Source organism: Cucurbita maxima, unplaced genomic scaffold (assembly GCF_002738345.1).
Source record: "Cucurbita maxima cultivar Rimu unplaced genomic scaffold, Cmax_1.0 Cma_Scf00024, whole genome shotgun sequence".
Taxonomy (NCBI): domain Eukaryota; kingdom Viridiplantae; phylum Streptophyta; class Magnoliopsida; order Cucurbitales; family Cucurbitaceae; genus Cucurbita; species Cucurbita maxima.
The window spans coordinates 1,616,236-1,635,093 of NW_019272040.1; the positions used below are offsets into that span (position 1 = coordinate 1,616,236).

At 34.4% G+C, this 18,858-nt stretch overlaps 2 protein-coding genes across 3 annotated transcripts; one reads left to right on the forward strand and one right to left on the reverse strand.

The window, feature by feature from the left end:
* Positions 1 to 4,370: 4,370 nt before the first annotated feature.
* LOC111497842 (E3 ubiquitin-protein ligase SP1) lies at positions 4,371 to 12,579 on the reverse strand. Of its 2 annotated transcripts, none has more exons than XM_023148822.1 (11): positions 12,151 to 12,579; positions 11,972 to 12,024; positions 8,216 to 8,337; positions 8,040 to 8,156; positions 7,766 to 7,903; positions 7,610 to 7,675; positions 6,669 to 6,781; positions 6,443 to 6,553; positions 6,074 to 6,117; positions 5,887 to 5,995; positions 4,371 to 5,003 (listed from the first exon to the last, which is right to left on the reverse strand). In XM_023148822.1, exons 1-11 carry the CDS (start codon positions 12,222 to 12,224, stop codon positions 4,901 to 4,903), a joined length of 1,050 nt encoding a protein of 349 aa, XP_023004590.1. In that variant the 5' UTR covers positions 12,225 to 12,579; the 3' UTR covers positions 4,371 to 4,900. The 2 variants fall into 2 exon arrangements, with proteins under 2 accessions (XP_023004590.1, XP_023004591.1); XM_023148823.1 differs by having other exon boundaries at positions 8,040 to 8,135; positions 12,151 to 12,577.
* A 1,501-nt stretch (positions 12,580 to 14,080) lies between these two features.
* On the forward strand, positions 14,081 to 18,385 carry LOC111497810 (elongation factor Tu, mitochondrial-like). The gene is made up of 12 exons (XM_023148767.1): positions 14,081 to 14,328; positions 14,478 to 14,553; positions 14,674 to 14,766; positions 14,885 to 14,959; positions 15,425 to 15,529; positions 15,645 to 15,735; positions 15,823 to 16,028; positions 16,529 to 16,612; positions 16,828 to 16,893; positions 17,211 to 17,273; positions 17,466 to 17,706; positions 17,968 to 18,385. Exons 1-12 carry the CDS (start codon positions 14,147 to 14,149, stop codon positions 18,036 to 18,038), a joined length of 1,353 nt encoding a protein of 450 aa, XP_023004535.1. The 5' UTR covers positions 14,081 to 14,146; the 3' UTR covers positions 18,039 to 18,385.
* Positions 18,386 to 18,858: the final 473 nt, after the last annotated feature.

An 18,858-nucleotide genomic window follows, 5' to 3' on the forward strand; every position in this document is an offset into this window, starting at 1 on the left:
AATTAATACCTTTTGAATCCTATTCTATTCTATGTCTTTTTTATTATTATTATTTAATAAATAAACTTTGGTTTATATTTTATATTATATAGATGTATCACATCTATCGTTATCGAAATTTTTAACCTTTGAAAAAAAGAATATGTATTTATTGCATTATTTAAAAAAAAAAAAATAGAGTGGAATATTACACAATTTATAACAGCTCAAACCCACTACAAACAGATACAGTACTACAACTTTAGTTTCATGTCGGTTAGGTTAATCCGACTAAAAGAATTGTCAATCCACAAATCGAACCAAATTTTTAAATTTTCCAAAAAATTTAACCTCGTTATCGAATCCAACCAATAAAAATTATTACAAGTTTTAATTGTTAGACAAACACGACTCTCTATAATAGTATGATATTGTTCACTTTGAACATAAGCTTTCATGGCTTTGCTTTAGACTTCCCAAAAGACCTCACACTAATAGAGTTAGTATTCCTCACTTATAAACCCATGATCATTCCCTAAATTAACCGATGTGGGACTTTAATCATCCAACATTAATGACATTAAAGGTGGCAATGGTTCTAAGCTATTTCTATTTTAATATTATATATTTTTTAAAATAGATAAAATATAAATAATATACACATATTTATATTATTTTGAATTTAAACGCTTATTATAATCTACAAAAATTATATAGTCGATACGAAAAAAAATCTATATTTTTTAATAGTTTTATTTTTTTTATTCTAGAAAACACGAAAGTTTTTCAAATCATTTTCGAGAAAAATTATTTGAAAATTTTATTATTATTATTCGTGACATTTTTATTATTAATAATAATAATAATAATTAAAAAAATTTGTGGGTAAGAGTATTGACACTTGGGAGCCAAGCTGACCCTATGGAAAAATTTAAATGGAACTCTTTAGACACAAAAAGCCATGATTCTCATTGCCCCTTTCAATTCAAATTTATTTTTAATAAAAAAAATAATTAAATAAATAAATAAAGTCAAGGGGTTGTTTTCAAATTTATTTTTAATAAAAAAAAATAATTAAATAAATAAATAAAGTCAAGGGGTTGTTCATGGGAGGTCCATGTTAAAAAGCCAACACAACAAAAATACCCATAAAAATAAATAAATTAATTAATTAATTAAAAAGAAAAAGAAGAGGTAATGCTTATTTGGATGGTGATGGCATGGGCATGCCCATGGCATAACTCACATCCACTAAAAATAATAAAATAGTAATTTCCCATTTTATTTTATAATATTTGTAACGATCCATATCCACCGCTACCGAATATTGTCCTCTTTGGGCTTTCTCTTAAAGCTTTAAAACGTCTTTTAGGGAAAGGTTTCCACACTTTGTTTTGTTATTCTCCTCAACCAATGTGGGACATCACAATCCACCCCCTTGAGGCTTAACATCCTTACTGGCACACCGTCTCGTGTCTACCCTCTTTGGAGAAGAGCCTCCTCGCTGGCACATAGTCTGGTATCTGGCTCTGATACCATTTGTAATGCCCCTGATCTACCGCTAGCAGATATTGTCCTCTCTGGGCTTTCTCTTTCGAGCTTTCGCTTAAGGCTTTAAAACATGTCTCCTAGGGGAATGTTCCACACTCGTATAAATGTGTTTTGTTCTACTCCCCAACCAACTTGTAACATGACAATATTATTCAAACGAAAATTCCTAATTTCAAAAAAAAAAACATTACTTTTGGCTCCTTCTTAGCCCTATTCCCACTAGGCTTCTCCCACTCTAAAAGGCCAACTTTAAAGATCACAAAGCATTTAAGTTATAAAATATTTTAAAATATCTCGAAAATCGAAAGCAGCTTGGTCGAACGACTCACCGATTTCTCGTCTAAGTAAATTTAATTTAGCGTATTTTGTTCGGTATTATTATTATTATTATTTTTTGAGGATGTTTTAGCATATTCTTAATAGTAACTATTTTTTCAATACTCATCTTATCTTATTATCATTTATAGGTTCAAAGTGTCACATTCTGCCATTGGATTGTGATCTCTAGAAGTTTGTACATCTCTTGTTGTGATAAAAAGGGCATAACTTTACGTGTTTCTTTTTGTGGAAATATTTTGAAGTGCTCAAATAATTTCTTTTAACTACTAATCATTAATAAAAATATGCGTATACGAAGATTGGAGAAACTTTCAATTGAGAGTAGGAACACATCGTCATGTTGTCCATCCTTTTCGAGAGTAAATGGATAACACTCGAACACATACATAATTACAACTTAAAAAAAAAACAAGAAAAACAATGCGGGACCCGATAAAATTCACTTAAAAGAAATTAAAAAAATCATGTCTTAAATAGTTCAGTTCACGATCGTTGCCTACCTAAAATTTTATATCGTACGTGTTTCTTGCAACTAAATGTAGTATAGTCAAACAGTTGTCTGATGAAATTAGTCGAGATAACGCACATACTAGGGCGAATCTTCATGATATTATATATATATATACGGCCAGACAATATATGCTCGAGTCTCTGGCCTCGATTTAAGAAAATTCTAGAAAACAGGAGTAGAGAAATTTTCGAAAGAGAGTTTGAAAGTAAGATTTAGTGAGAGATAGAAAACGGTGTTATATAGCATGCAAGCAAAGACAACAATAACAGGTTAGTAGTATATAACTATTTGGGTAGGGATAAGTTGACAACTAATCAAATCCCCCTCCAGTACATTTTGAGGCATTTTAGCTAATCGTTCAGCTAGGACTTGTTCAATTGTTTTACAGTGGACATGTTTGCGTAATACTTTCCAAGGAGCCGAACTTAGTTGCATAAGCTTGTAACTCGAGTGAGAATATATATATATACCCAAGTGGGAATTTTGTCCTATTGAAGAAAAATTGAAGCATGGACCAAAGCAAACACACTTGTTTGTATGTATTCCCTCAAGAACCTAACTAGGAATCTTGGGAAGAACAATATGCACCAAGAATGGATTTCTAAAAAAGTGCACATTGTTCTTCTCTCTCTAAATATGCTTTTACAAACTTTATGTGAGTGAGTGAGTGTTGGAGGGAAGAAAAGGCATCTCCCAAAGAGATAAAATATTTAGAGCCATCCAAAGTGAGTGGAACCGATTATTCACTACTTTATGCTACAAGCTATTCAAACAAGTCATGTGAACTGATCAACACCGTTGAACATGAAAGAAGAAAAGTTGGAAAGGTTTTAGTTCGAGTTGCTTGAATGGGAAGCTTATACCGTGTTTAGTTTTCATATCGATACCTGATTCTTCTTCTTCTTTCTCTATATTCATGCTTTCTTTCTCTTCACGATGTTGACACGTTTTTTTTTAACTAGGAAAAGATTCGAACTTATAATTCACAAAGAAGAAACACCCGAACACTCGACCACTCAATTACGATGAACAACTACATAATCGATGTGCTTTTGTTAAAGTGATGAGATAAACTCCTATAATTTTGGAATGTTCTTTAACATATGGTGGCTCAAGAAAGATATTTCTTATGATTTTGAAAGTTAATTTTATGAAAAAGTTAAATCATGTAATAAAGCACTTTTTTTTTTCTCTCTATACAAGTTGCAACTTTTCTGATCTCCTCTCTTTCAAAAGATGATTTTAGCTTTGTACTTTGAAAGCTCTGTTGTAATATCAAATAAATTCTCAAGCCTCTTGAGTTGATAATGGTTTTTTTAAATTTCTATTTCATTTTAACCGAACAAAAAACTAAAAACAAAAGCATGATCAACCAACCCTAAAGACCCAAAACTACGATAAACTAACCCTAAAGACGAAACTACGATAAAATAACCCTAAAGACCCGAAACTATGATAAACTAACCCTTAAGACTTGAAACTACGATAAACTAACCCTAGAGACCCGAATCTTGCTCCTTTTGTTAAAGGCGAGTTCAAGCTCTTCAATCCCTTTGTCCCCCAACATGTTCCAGAAAGAGAGAAAGAAAAGTAGAAGAGATAAAAAGAAGCAAATCCTTATTGATCTACCTGTGCCCTGTGCCTATATCATCTAATTAGATGGGCCTTAGATGCCATCTACCAACCAATGGAGCCAAAAGAAATGCACCTAACATTATGCAATAATATACACTTTTGACATTATTTCTAATGATTTCATGTCGCATCATACTCTGTAAAATCATGTCAACAATAATAAATAATGAACAGAAAAACAATATATTCCCACTTCATTGAAGATTCAACTTCATTATTTTAATACTTTTATATTTCAGAGATCCCTGAAGTGGATGGCCATCATTATGTGCTAGGTGACAAGTATGGAGCAAAAAGGAACTAAGATATTAGAAAATGGATACTAGGAAGAGACATCCCTTCTGTCTAAAACATCTTTTAAATAATCTAACAACCATTTATAAATGATAATCTAGAGTAACACTATAGATCTGATTACAGATAAGACAACACCAATGAAACACAGAGTTTATTTCTTCAGGCTGATGACATGAATCAGCATGCATTTTTGGGCTTGGGATTAGTCAATAGTGTACAATCCTAACCATGAGGGCGACAGCAACAAAGCAAAGCAACACCCAAAAAAAAAAAAAAAAAAGGAACGAAGTTGGAGACCAAGTTTGATGACTTGTATACTTGAACTTTCTTTTTCTAATTGGTCCATCTGGGAATAACATGATAATATACATAGGCGGCTGACTAAGATCATTTATAATTTCACAGACAAATGAAGTTAGTAGAGAGCAACTATGTTTAATTACCTTCTGAAATAAGGTGTAACCTTCTATCTGGGGAGGTTGCAGCATATAATTGGCTGGTGAGATTCTTGCATCACGTAAAATATGCCTTCGTGACATATAGAAGTGCTCATGAAGGTTTATGATAATGAGTCCTCGGAGCCAACCATCAATGGCGGTATGTCTTTACTACCAGCTCAATTCGTCGACGACAGAGTGGACAGTTCGTTAAATGTGAACAACACGCTACACAGCAGCACATATGGCCGCACCTGAAATCAAGCCAGCAGACCAGTTTTTTTGGATTAATTACTGAGATGATAGAATGCTGAACTGCAATTAATTTGATTCAATCAGGACAAGGTACATAAAAGACGTAAGAGTTCCTTCAGGCCTGATATAGTGTACAAATAACTAGATAGTGATACGCCATTAGGAAAAGAAAATCAAATAGTTCTATAATAAGCATATGAATAATTCAAATAAAAACAATTCTAACATGTAAAATTACGTAAGAGGAAGATTCCATTGTCCATATAAGGATATAGCACTTATAAGATTGTAATTTGGAAAACAACATAACAAATAACAAAAGGAGGGGGAAAAAGAGCCAAGCGAGGAAACATAAGCCAAGAAAAAGATGCCCGATTAGAAAATTAAAAGTAAATTGTTCGAGTAAATTTTAAATATACTTGAAAAAGTGTATTTAAAAAAAAGGTGCGCAATGTGGCAAGGGTAATCTAGAAGTTGACCATTTAGTCCCAATCATGAGAAAGTAACACCAAGTGGACCTAGTCATGTTTTCTTACAACAGTAAACCCATAAAGAAAACAAGGTGTACTTCTAGTGCCATTAAGAGTAGACTTCCACTCCCACACTAACTCATCAAAAACAGGCGTATTCTGATTCCATTTCCAAGTCCAACTATTAGCAGCTACCAAAGGCAAGAAAACCAAACTTATCTAAGATCTCTTTAAAATTCTCTCTTCTAAGAATATTGTAGTGTTTCCTTGGACTGTTCACCATTCATGTTAGACTTGGTGAAAATATTACAGAATTTCACTGCTTCTCTCTTCTCTAAATAGAGATGTTTCAGGCATGTGAGAAACATTTGCGTGTGTATGTGTTGGGAGAATGAAGAAAAAGAGCTCTTACGGGACAAAAACGGCATTGTAGTCTCTCTCAAGACATATTACACAAAGATCTGGCATTGAACGGTCTCTCTTCGTACCATCTGAGCCATTGTTAGTCGTACCATTTTCCCCTGAAGCAATGTATTTTAAGTTTCATCGATGTGCATATATAATTCAGAAGGCAACATATCAAAAAGTTGGGATTCTACCTTCATTTTCTTGGTTTGATCTCTTGGCAGCTGCAGCTAGGACCCTGTACGATCAGAATATTTCTCAGCTAGCTCATAGAGAAATAAATAAATAAAAACATGAGGCGGAAAAAGAGACACTAGTGGTTATCCACAAGGTTGACTAGTATTTCATAAGCATCAATCTTTATAGTTGGTCATCTACACAAGGTTGACTAGTATTTCATAAGCATCAATCTTTATAGGTGGTCGTCTCTTAAAGTGATACATATCATAAATGCTTTCTAGATATACTTATTCACAACGCTGAGCAGTCAACATCAAATATCAAATCTGAAAACGAAGAAATGAAAAGAACTTTAACAGGTAAACAAACTGAAGGCAGCGTACCTTTTCTGATATTTCCAGCGACGCCTTCTCCCCAAGAGATAAAGAATAGCATGCTTTGTGACGAGATACAAACCAAATATGCTCAAACCCAGGGAAGCATACTTGTACCACCTAGTAAGTATCCATGTCATAACAAGCCACAGAAATGAATGCCCGTTGCAAACATTACATTATGGGAAAATGAAGAGATTAAAAGAATCTATGCAGATAAGGGTACATAATCAACCTGGCCCATTTCCCAAGATTGCTTATGAGTTGATCGATTGTTTTTGGGGAGACATAAAATGGCCCTTTGTGTGGTCGTTGTATTCTAATCGTACCAATGTCATCTTTGGCAGCCTATTCATAATCTCAAGGATCAAACAGAAGAATAATAATAAGTAATTCACAATATAACCTTTTAATTTTGTGTCTAGACATGCATAATTAATTATTTTGTTCCTTTACAACTACATTTTGGCCAATCAAAGATTTGAAGACTGAGCAATCGGAAGCATAAATGTGTTTTAAAATATAGAACGAGTGCTACATGTATCATGTAAGCCTACCTATATTAAGAGACTTAAAGATGATTGCTGCATGGAGTAACATAAGCTAGACTCAAAAACAGATTTTATGTACAATACAATAATAATTTTAAATCCTATAGATCCTATTATTTTAAGTGATCTAATTTTTACAATTTAAAGAGATATAAAAGACAATTAATGAATGTTGGGAGTATGGTAACACTAAAATTTGACCACAAGAAACATCCATTCTGCTAAGCTGTGGATAATGAAATAATTAAATTGCTTTCCTTTGGACAATCGACAATAGTGATTTTGTCACTAAATACATTGTTTTAGAATGATACAGAAACTTGTTGTTACTATATTAAATTGCTTCCTATCTGGGTATGGTCTTATACCTTATAGTGAAGGAACACCAAGCATTTATAGTCTAATAATATGATTTGTAATAACATTCAGTCATTTTCCACATAAAGACTTCTCAATTTGAACTGAGAACATAAGTGAAGGTGGTAACTGGTATTAGACTAATAATATGATTTGTAATTGAACCAAGATAGTACATTAAATTTCTCAGCTTCCCATAGTTCTGCTTTGTAAATAAGGACATGATCGTGAATGCTGTTTGCACAAATGAAAAATGATAATTCCATACCTCACCAACGACAGTCAAGGACGTGCCAGTAGGTAGTACACGCTCTATTTGCTTAACTCCAAGCATCTTGAAAAGGAAAAAAAAATATAACATTAGTTGAATAAGACCACTGCAAGCACGTTGTACTAAAAGTAACATTAACTGATCAAAACAGACCTTAAGACCTTGGAGATAATCTAAGGTTCCACGCATAAGAGATCTGCCAGACTCTTCAAATATCTCACTCACTACTGGTAATATAAAATTTGTGGCACTTCGAGCTCCCACCACAAATGCACGACCAGTCCCATCATCCTGATAAAAAAGTAAAAAAAAAAAAAAAAAACAACTTTATGGGATAACACCAATCATCAAATGTGAAGAATGAACACAACTCTACACATGGGTTGACCCAAACAATTATGCATTATAGAATTAGTATATTTCTCACCAGATACCAAGGAACTTCTTTGCTCATGGAGAGCATCAGTGCAGAATCCTGAATCCATGATCCTGCATCGTTGTGCTTCAGAAAGTGTTGTTCTGCCTGAGGTGGAAAAAAACAGAACTGACATAGGTTCAATGTCGTGTTGAATGTACTCTCACAAAGAAAATAACATCCATTACCGTTTCCTCCACAATTACTCCCCTCAGCCCACTAAACTCGCAATTTATTGGTGTATCAGAGCTTACTCTCCCAGAAATTGCAACAACCAGAGGTAATACACATTCAGCCTCAAGCAATTGAGCTGAAAAATAGAGAAATGTTTCTAAAATAAATAACTTGAGGATTATTTACCATAACAAGATGCATAGCTAGTTCTTCAATTTGATTATTGTAAGAATTATTTACCATTAAAATTTTATATAACTTCATTAAAATCATTCATTTGAGAATAATTATTAAGATGGATGGCTAAATAAATTCGAAAACCTAAAACTGAAGGCATACTATTCCTAATATATTTATTAACTACTAAAAATTAAATTAAAATTAAAATAGTCAAAATTATTTAAGAACTTGATTTACAAAAATAACAAATTATCTAAAATAAGTAGTAAAACAAAATGGTTGGAAGTATACGTGGAAGTCAACCCAAAATATTATATATTTATATAAAATTTTGATACAATTCTCGTGGAACACCAAACGCAGTTATTTAATTCTCATGCGTCTTATTCTCAGACATCCTATTCTTAGGCATCTTAAACAACACATCCAACCATGGCCTTCTCCAAGATAATACAATACTCCTAGAAAGCATTTCACCCATATATTTTGAGAATACAACCTAGCAAGCTAGAGCCTAAAGACCAACAGAATTTTACCCAATGAGGAATAAGCCAAGCAAAGAATTTAATTTTGAGAATTGTTCTCGGTTCTAGAAAGAATTTCCCTGGTTTACGTAACAAATGTGTTAAAACAAGCCTAACAATTGCTTTTTAAAAGTTTCCCTCGCTTCCTTTCCATTAGCTTTTTTAAGGATGGCCTATTTCCCTAAACAATTGAAGTACAAAGCATGTGCCTGTGAGTAATGATGCCTAGTGAACAACATCCTTGACATTGGCCTGTGGCCTTAAAGTTCATGATGATACAAAAGACAACCAAATTAGATGTTTGTGGTTTCCTTTTTGTTTTTTTTCTTTAAATAATTGGAGTATCAAGAGGAACTCCTCCAACTATGCTCATAGCTCACCCCACTGATCCTTATGAGGCTTCACACTCCAAGGCCAACTCCAGGAGACAATAAGGGTCGTAAGTTACTAAGTTTTCAAGTTGAGGCTTGAACCCAAGACCATAGTAGGTATCACCAAACACCTAAAACCCTTCCCACCCAGACACCTCTTGGGGTTGCTCATGGTTAACATAACAGCAACACAATGGGGAATTTTAAAAACGGCAACATAAAATTTCTATAGCGTTTGTTAATACTGAAACAAAAAACCCTATTCATTGATATAATGAAAAATATATCAAAATGGAAATTGAAACTCTGGTTATCAAAAGCCCAATCTATTCCAAGAGAAAACAAAAACCTTAGACACTAGACTCTACAAAAAGGGCCTCTAATTCGTATTAGTCACACTTTGGGATTTAAAAAAAAAAAGCAAACCACCCAAAAAATGGTGGTCGCTAACTCATGACTCACCTCCAATAACAATTTAAACCAAACAGGAAATGCAAAAGAACAAGACATTCCTTATCCTCAACAGCTTCTGTACCAAAACATGCCGGTAGGGTTACAAGAACAAAGAACAAGCCCCCTATGAACAATATGCAAGGAGTTTATCTTACTAATAACCACAAACTGAAAAAAGAAGGTATCAGTTCATGCAACATCACCTCCATAGCCATGATCCAAAAGAAATGACTCTTAGTAAAGGTTATTGAAATCAAAATGAACAAAAATAGCACTAGAAAGCACTCGTCGGTTTAATTTAGCAGTTGTCTAGAAAACAAAAAGAATATCTTGGGTCATGAAGTTTCACAAATATCACTTTAGTCCTTCATTTTTATACGTCCATGAGAATTGAGCCCGTATGCATGCATGTGAACTAATCCCTCAGAACAACTATCTAACTCTACTATATTTGGTTATCAAGAAGACTTAGAATATTAAATCCAAATCTCATTATTTAATCCTGATGTTTTTAACTCAAAAAGGTCCCGCCATCGTTCAGAAATATGCGGAACACGAACACATGGTGATTAGTGATCGTTCTTTTCAATATAGATGTTGGGGGGCTGTTAATTAATATCAGACATAAAAATGGACTTGGAAAAGGAAAATTTGAGAGAGTGCAGGGTGTCATAACCATGCCATGAAGAAAGTAAATTGTGACCCTCATGTGCAGACATGACGAGGTGGTGACACAGAAGTGGCGCCCAATTGATCATGCAAGGGCCGAGACAAGACAAGTGTCATGATGTGACCGAGGAGGACGGTGCATCATCCAATACACCATATAAAGTGTGCATTGAAGCCAAGTTGAGACATATGCAAGATAGAGGCATAATGTTAACATGAGTGTCAAAGATAGGCTTGATAAGGGCCCCAGGCCTTAACCTTGAAAGTCAAGGTTCCTAAAAGAGTTTGGACATTTAGCTCTAGAGTTAAGTCCGTCCATATGAAAGATGAAAGGTTGCCAAATTTGGTGTCAATCGAATACTGGACGAACGCACCACGAGATCATATGACCGTTCGTCAAAATCATGTCTTGTCCTATCAAACCAAAAATACTTCAGAATGTACTACAGGGGAGGTATGGTGTTAACCCTCCACCACCCCTAGGCCTTGTGGCCTAACCGAGCTACCCTATGGTACATACGTGTGTCACAATGTGGACAAGTGTTTCGGGTGACCTCCTTCAAAATGAGTTTTTCAAGGATAGTGTCGAACTACACGGGTGTTCTGGCATTGCACCCCAGCCAATGTGTCAGAGGTTGGAATATGCACCTGTTGTCCGGTACGATGTTCGCAAATGACTTGCCATAGATACGAGAGGATTGTGGCCTTAATAGAACTCAGATGGATGGATGTTGAAGAGGCACTAATTATATGATCGACACATGGGGTCAGTTCTCAATAGACATGTCCGTGTAGGTTACGATGACCAATGACATCACGATATGAAGGTTGTGTTGTAGATGATAAGATGAGATGTGACGACGCATATGAATGACCTTGTCCTAGAACAGAGGCAAGGTCGAGCCAAATCTTGACCAGTGTAGAGGCAAGTCGATTGATTAAGGTCACAGACGATTGAACATGCATGCGATATGTGTGGCTGTACAAGATGAGATTCTACATGAGTTGTGTTCAATTGGCAAAGGAGAACCTCGCGTAAGGTTCGACGAAGCCACAAAGCCGGATGAAAAATGTGAATGAGGCTTGAGTTTCCATTAAGCTTGTCATGAGCGTGTCAAGATCATGACGTCATACGATTGAAAATGTATGATTGTGACACAGGGCAGGCACACTACTTGTTGGGGTTTCACAATCCTAAGACCCTCATAAATTTTATTACACTAAACATTGTCCACAAAATATGGCCTTCCGAGAAATTATTGGAGGCTGGAACTATGTGACTAGCAGTATTATGCAGTAGGTCGTAAGAGAGTCGAGAGAGAAACAAAAGATTATGGTTTAAGCCTACATCTAAAGGTTCTGAGGGGGGAAAGAAGCCGCCACAATCTGGCGGCAACTCTTTCCTAAAATGAGAGATTAGGATGGCAAATTGAAATAATGACCGCGAGGGCGGACCCTGAACCTAATTACAATATCCTGCACCATAAAATCGACCTCTCTCTGACAATAATTTTAGAAAACTGAAAGCAAACCAAATGATAATTGTATCTTTCAAAAAAAGCGAATCGCTTACCCAGTTCCTTCAACTGATCGACCCTCGTAACAGATTTCAGTAACTCCGCATCCCTATGACGCCATAACAACAACAAATTAGTCTATGCGAACTTCGGTGCATATCTATAACTTGCAAATGAGTAATTCCTCACAATATGCAAACACGAAAAGTCCAAAATTAAAGAAACAAGAACTTACCGGCCACTACTCCTTCCAAGAAGATAGAGAGCAGCTGCACTCAAACAGCAACTAAGACCTCCCCACGGAAGCATCCTCAACAGGTAGTAGATTCCAATTTCAGATCTCGAACCATGTACTACTCTTCATAATACGTATAAACGACAGAGCTGAAGCAACAGAGCCACAGAAAATGAACGAGGAAACATAAAAATTCGGCAACGGTTTTTCTCGCGGGAAGAGGGAAGGAACTGCAGAGGAATTTGGGGTCTTCGGAGGTGGAATTCTCGATTGGATTGCAGACTGATTGAAATCTGGTAAGGAAAATTGGATGAAGAATGGGTGAAGGAAGTGATTAAGGGTTGGGAACTGAGTTCAATTCAATCGACCGTGTTGCTCTCAGGTGCGGCCACTGGCGAGAGAAACATCCTATCGCGCTTTATCCTAACGACTCAATTGATGATCGATGCGAGCGCGAGCTGTGTATTTTATTTTATTTTTTATTTTTTTTAAACGTTTCGATTAGCGTGTACATTATACAGGTTGAATTTTTTTTTAAGTTTTATTTAACTACAATTTATAATTATTTAAATATAATCTTAAATAAAATATATTAAAAATCTACCAACAAACAAAAATTAATCTATAATTATTCTTAAACAAAAAATTATAAAAAATAAGCGAAAATTGTAACATATTAACCTAATTTAACATTAGTATAAAATTAAAAATAACTAAATACCAATATTTCTTAAAAATTTATTAGATAAAAAAAATGTAAAATAAATCATCAAATTTAATAAACAATAAAAATGATTAATTTAAAGATATTATATATAACCAAACAAATATATATATTTGCGTCAAAATGTGAGTCTCAAACCAAATTAGTTTGTCAAATCTATTCATATGGACTATACTTAATATATTTTATATACTTTTTATTTTGCTCGGATTAATTAAAGGTTTTGTCCCACAAACTCGAAACTGAATAGATTCAGTTCAAGTTCAGAAAAAATAACTCAATTCTACCTAAAATGTTAATCCAACCCAACCCGACCCTTATAGTTCAGGTTGGATTGGTTCGGATTGTCGAATGTACATCTTAGTTCGAGTAATATATTTTTTTTTATCTTTTTAAGTAAATATAACCAAAAATAGAATAGTCAATAATTTACTCTTAAAATATCTTAAAATTAACCCCACTCTTTTCCTAAATATCCTTAAAAAAAAAATTCAAAAGTTAAAAAATACACGGTTGAAAATTTTATCAATATCCTTAATATTTTTTAATTTTAATTTTATTATTTTTTAAATTTAATTTTGTTTGGATGAAAGAGACTAATTCACAATAATTTTTAAACTATTTGAACCATGAGTAAATTATTTTTTAAATATTTTTAAATTCAAGACTTTTTTTTTAACATCCTCAAAATTTTTAAAAATAAAAAATATGATGAGTAATTTAAAATTTTATTGGAATAAAACGCTATTAAAATTAAGATCGATTATCTATATCATGAATATTTTTAATAATATATACTAATATGATATAAAACGTTAATAAATTATTTTAATAATATTTTTAAACTTTCAAAAAATATCACTTGAATTCCATCGTTAATAAATTATTTTAATAATATTTTTACATTCATATCAATTATTAAAATTTTCATTAATATTTCTAAATAATTTTACAAATTTAAAAATAAGATCAAATTTTTATATGTATCTTTTAACATTTTTAAATTCATGGGATTAAATTTACGATTTAATTTATTATAAAAAAGAAAACATATGTTTAGCTTGGGCCTAAAATTAAATGGGCCGGCAATAGCAGGCGGGAAGTTAAGGCCCATAAACTTCTAAAACCCTCGCAGAACTTCGTCTCTGTAAACCCCAAATAGCTTCCGCCAAACCGGAAGAAGAAGCTTTTTTCAGAAGCTTTTCTCTTTTCTTCTTCCCGCTTCTTTGTACTTTCTTCTCGGACTGCTTCCGGCGAGCGATTTGAGTTCCAATGGCCTCGGCTGCTCTCCGATGCTATACCTCCAAGCGCCTTCTTGCCTATTCCTCTTCATCATCGTGGTGTTGCAGAGGATCCGCTTCCGCCCAATCTTCCATCTCCGAATTGCTTTCCAGAAACGATGGAACTTCCAGTCCCATTCCTTGGTGGAGATCCATGGCCACCTTCACTCGGACGTAAGCAATTTATAACTCTGAAGATTTTTCTCTCTTTTTTTTTTTCAGCATGTTTATGCGGTTTCCAGACGGATTTGTATTTTCTTGGTTCTCTGTAATTGGTTAGTCTTTTTTGTTAATTTATTTTGATTTACATTGCGGGTGGACAGAAAGCCTCATGTGAATGTGGGGACAATTGGGCATGTTGACCATGGAAAGACAACATTGACTGCAGCTATTACGAAGGTTGGATTATCATTTTTTTTTTTAACGAAGTGCTAATGTATCTTTGATTCGTTGCGAGTAAAAACTTTTTGTCGGATACTCAATACATGGAGATATCGTTTGAATTTCAATTTCCTTTAGGTGTTGGCCGAGGAAGGGAAAGCTAAGGCTATAGCATTTGACGAAATTGATAAAGCTCCGGAGGAGAAAAAGAGAGGAATTACCATTGCAACGGTTGTTGTTCAAATTTTATTCTTGTTAGGAACTTACTTTCCATTTACTCTGTCGCCTATGCATATCTCTCCTCAAACCATCATTTGACTTGGGTTTATGATAAATTTCAATTTTGCAGGCTCACGTAGAGTATGAAACTGCTAAGAGACATTATGCACACGTAGATTGCCCTGGACATGCAGACTACGTTAAAGTAAGCCATGGATTGATATTTTTATTATTTAAAACAGAGCACAGTAATTTATTATTCAGACTACGTTAAAGTAAGCCATGGATTGATATTTTTATTATTTAAAACAGAGCACAGTAATTTATTATTCAGTTATACCTTTGATTGGTGGGTTGATATAAATGTCATGGGCAAGGAGTTGCAAGTAGCAAGCATAAGTAGGTAGAATAATGAAGAATGTTAGCGTTCTTCTTAACTAGAAGGTGGGTACTCAAGTCAGGTTCACTGCAAGCTGAATGCCATTTATTGGTGGACAACTTGCATATTGTATACTACTTGTACACAAGAGCAGGTTTCTTGACATTTTTTTTACTTTCAACATTTTAGTTTTTACCCCCAATGGCGCAATGTTTACATCAATTGGTTATAATTTTCTGATTATCGGAGGTTTTATGAACAACTATTGAATGATGGTGGTAATTGGTGCAGAACATGATTACTGGAGCTGCTCAAATGGATGGTGGCATCCTTGTTGTGTCTGGTCCTGATGGGGCCATGCCTCAGACTAAGGAGCATATTCTACTAGCACGGCAGGTGTACATTTGTTTGTTTGGATCTTGTGTTTTTTGCAGTGCAGATTTTCTTGTTTTTATGTGCTTTTGGGATGTAATGTTAATGCACTATAAATTTGTTTTATTGCATCATTCAGGTTGGTGTTCCATCACTTGTGTGCTTCTTGAATAAAGTTGACGCTGTTGATGATCCTGAATTGTTGGACCTTGTGGAAATGGAACTTCGTGGTATGATTACACAGTTGTATTTGGGTGCAGCTACTGTTTCCAGTATGTCAATTGTACATTTTAAATTGTTGTTTATGTTTTTGGCAGAACTTCTCAGCTTCTACAAGTTCCCTGGCGATGACATTCCCATCATTAGGGGTTCAGCTTTATCTGCATTACAGGGTACAAATGAAGAAATTGGTAAAAAGGCTATTCTAAAGTTAATGGATGCTGTTGATGAATACATTCCTGACCCTGTTCGCCAGCTTGACAAGCCTTTCCTGATGCCAATTGAAGATGTTTTCTCTATTCAGGTATGGAGGACATGCCCTGTCTTATATCGAAATAGTTTGTTCTGTTACCTTGACTTTCTGGATGGTCAACCGTTCTATAAAATTTATTTATTCTATCTCAGTAAGGGGAACTCCTATCCTCTTCCACTTTTTTTTTTTTTTTTTTTTTTTTTTTTTTTTTTTTTTTTTTTTTTTTTTTTTTTTTTTTTTTTTTTTTTTTTAATTATTTACCTGTGAACATGTTCTTATAAAAAAAATACTATAAATTCAGACTGTTCATAATAGATTGTATATCATCAAGTTGGAACTTACATCCAGTTGAGTACTTGACATTTTTTGTGTAGACTGCACCATGTGCACCTGTAGTTGCAAAAAAACTTTACCGAAGTCACAATTTGTAGCGCTAATGTAATGAGTATAGGTTCACTTTTCAATTTCAGTACGTTGATGTTTGGCTGATAAAATATATGTATGAAGAGTTATTTTTGAAGTGAACTTGATTCTATCTGTTTATGCTGAAGGGTCGTGGAACTGTTGCTACTGGCCGTGTTGAGCAGGGAACTATTAAAGTTGGTGAAGAAGTTGAAGTTCTAGGGTTAGCTCAGGTAATTAGATATGCCACATTCATTTTCTAACTATGTTTTGTGTGTGCGGGTATGGGCACACACCTTGTACCACTTTTGAGTCACTGTTGAACCTGCAACTAACTAGGGATGATTACAGTCTTGGGGCTAGGTATTGTGTGTTGTTGTCATTGTGATCCTTGTTCGTGAAATTAAAGATTGGTTTGATAATACTCTGTTCACGATGTCTTTTGCAGGGACCTCCTTTGAAAACTACTGTAACTGGTGTTGAGATGTTCAAGAAAATCTTGGATCAAGGACAAGTAATTGGCTGTTAACTTTTACTTACCTCATTAATAGTTTTTCTTTTTTATAATAAAATACATATACAAAAGAACAATGACAGAAGTAAAGTCCTAGAAAAAAGGAGCCAGAAAATTGGAAGCTACCTAAATACAAATAATTACTTTGGTTTATGATTCTAACTTCGCTAGCACGTATTTGTGTGTTTTTATTATACAAGGAAGAAAATTTAATTTAAAAATGGAACACTAATACTGAAAGGACCTCCAATAGAACAAGCCAAATGAGTTGAAAAATTCCTTACACTTGTCTAATGTTGACTTCATGTGTTTGTTAGGCTGGTGATAACGTCGGTCTCCTTCTCCGTGGTCTAAAAAGAGAAGACATTCAACGTGGACAGGTACATACATTGGCATTACTCATGCTGAAATGTTTTTGCATCTCATGGAAATTATCAATATAGATGACATTATGACAATGAGGTAGAAGGATTCATACGCTCAAGGAATTACATTTTGAAGGTGACTGTAGCCTACACACTTGGATATGATTGTTTCAGTGTTTTTTTTTTTTTTTTTTTCTTTACTTATAGGTTATTGCAAAGCCTGGAACTATCAAAACTTCCAAGAAATTTGAGGCCGAGATATATGTTCTCACAAAAGAGGAAGGTGGCCGACATACTGCTTTTATGTCCAACTACAGACCTCAATTTTACATGAGAACTGCAGATATCACTGGAAAGGTTGAATTACCTGTAAATGTTAAGATGGTTATGCCTGGTGACAATGTGACAGCAGCTTTTGAGTTGATTTTACCCGTTCCCCTTGAAGCAGGTGCGTCTCATTTAAACTCTCTTGGGATATAAAGACTAAATCTAACGATTACTTCCTATTAATTGCTTTGGTACTGCAAAATTTTGTCTATGTTTAGTGCATAAGTTGGTTCAAATGTTCATAGAGAAGTTTGGGGTTTATTTTTTTTGTAAACCAGTCAGCCTTGAATCTGATACTAGTTTGTAAGAAATGAAATATTTCACATCCATGGATTAGGGTGCTTTTTTTCTTGCCAAAAATGTAATGCTGTATTATTTGCAGGACAAAGATTTGCCCTGAGGGAGGGTGGTAGAACGGTTGGTGCTGGAGTAGTTTCCAAAGTTCTTAGCTGAGCCTGAGGTACTGCGCCCATTTCCTTGAAAGCTCCGCCAAAACCAAACAATTTTTGAAGATCCATCCTTGACAACATGATGCTATTCGACATTGTTTACAGAATCAGTTATTTATATTAGGCCCTTGAGAGATTATTAGGATGTTATGTAATTTGCATAGATTAAGGAAGCTGCATTTTATTGTCCTGAGTCCAATCCTTCAAGATTATTATCTTGGTCCTCTTCATCTCTTCTTTCCACTTTCAAGTTGATCACTAATAATTTTAGAGTACATAAATGGCAATGGCATAATCAATGTACGTTCAATATTTAGTATTATGAACGTGAATTCAGATGGTTGTTTCTTATTCTATATTGACTTTGTTCGATGGGAGGTGTTGAATGATGAAAGTCCCACATTGGCTAATTTAGGAAATGATCATGGGTATATAATCAAAGAATACTTTCTATTGGTGTGAGGCCTTTTGGGGAATCCCAAAGTAAATCCATGAGAGTTTTATGCTCAAAGTGGACAATATCATACCATTGTGGAGAGTCGTGTTCGTTTGACAATATATATATATATAAAATTTATTCTTAGTTCATTATATAGGATTTTGAATGTGAATTTTTTGATATTTTGGTCGAAGGTATTATACTTAAATTAGGTGAGATATGATGGTTAGCGTTAGAAAATACTTTTGGCTAACCTAGCCTTCTCCATGGACCAACAAGGGGTAGTACAGGAATATTCACTTGTTGTCCATTGACTATGCCTTTCGACTTGATCTTAGGTCCTGATTCACCCACCGTGGACGAACCTTGTGGAAGAACCCTTGGG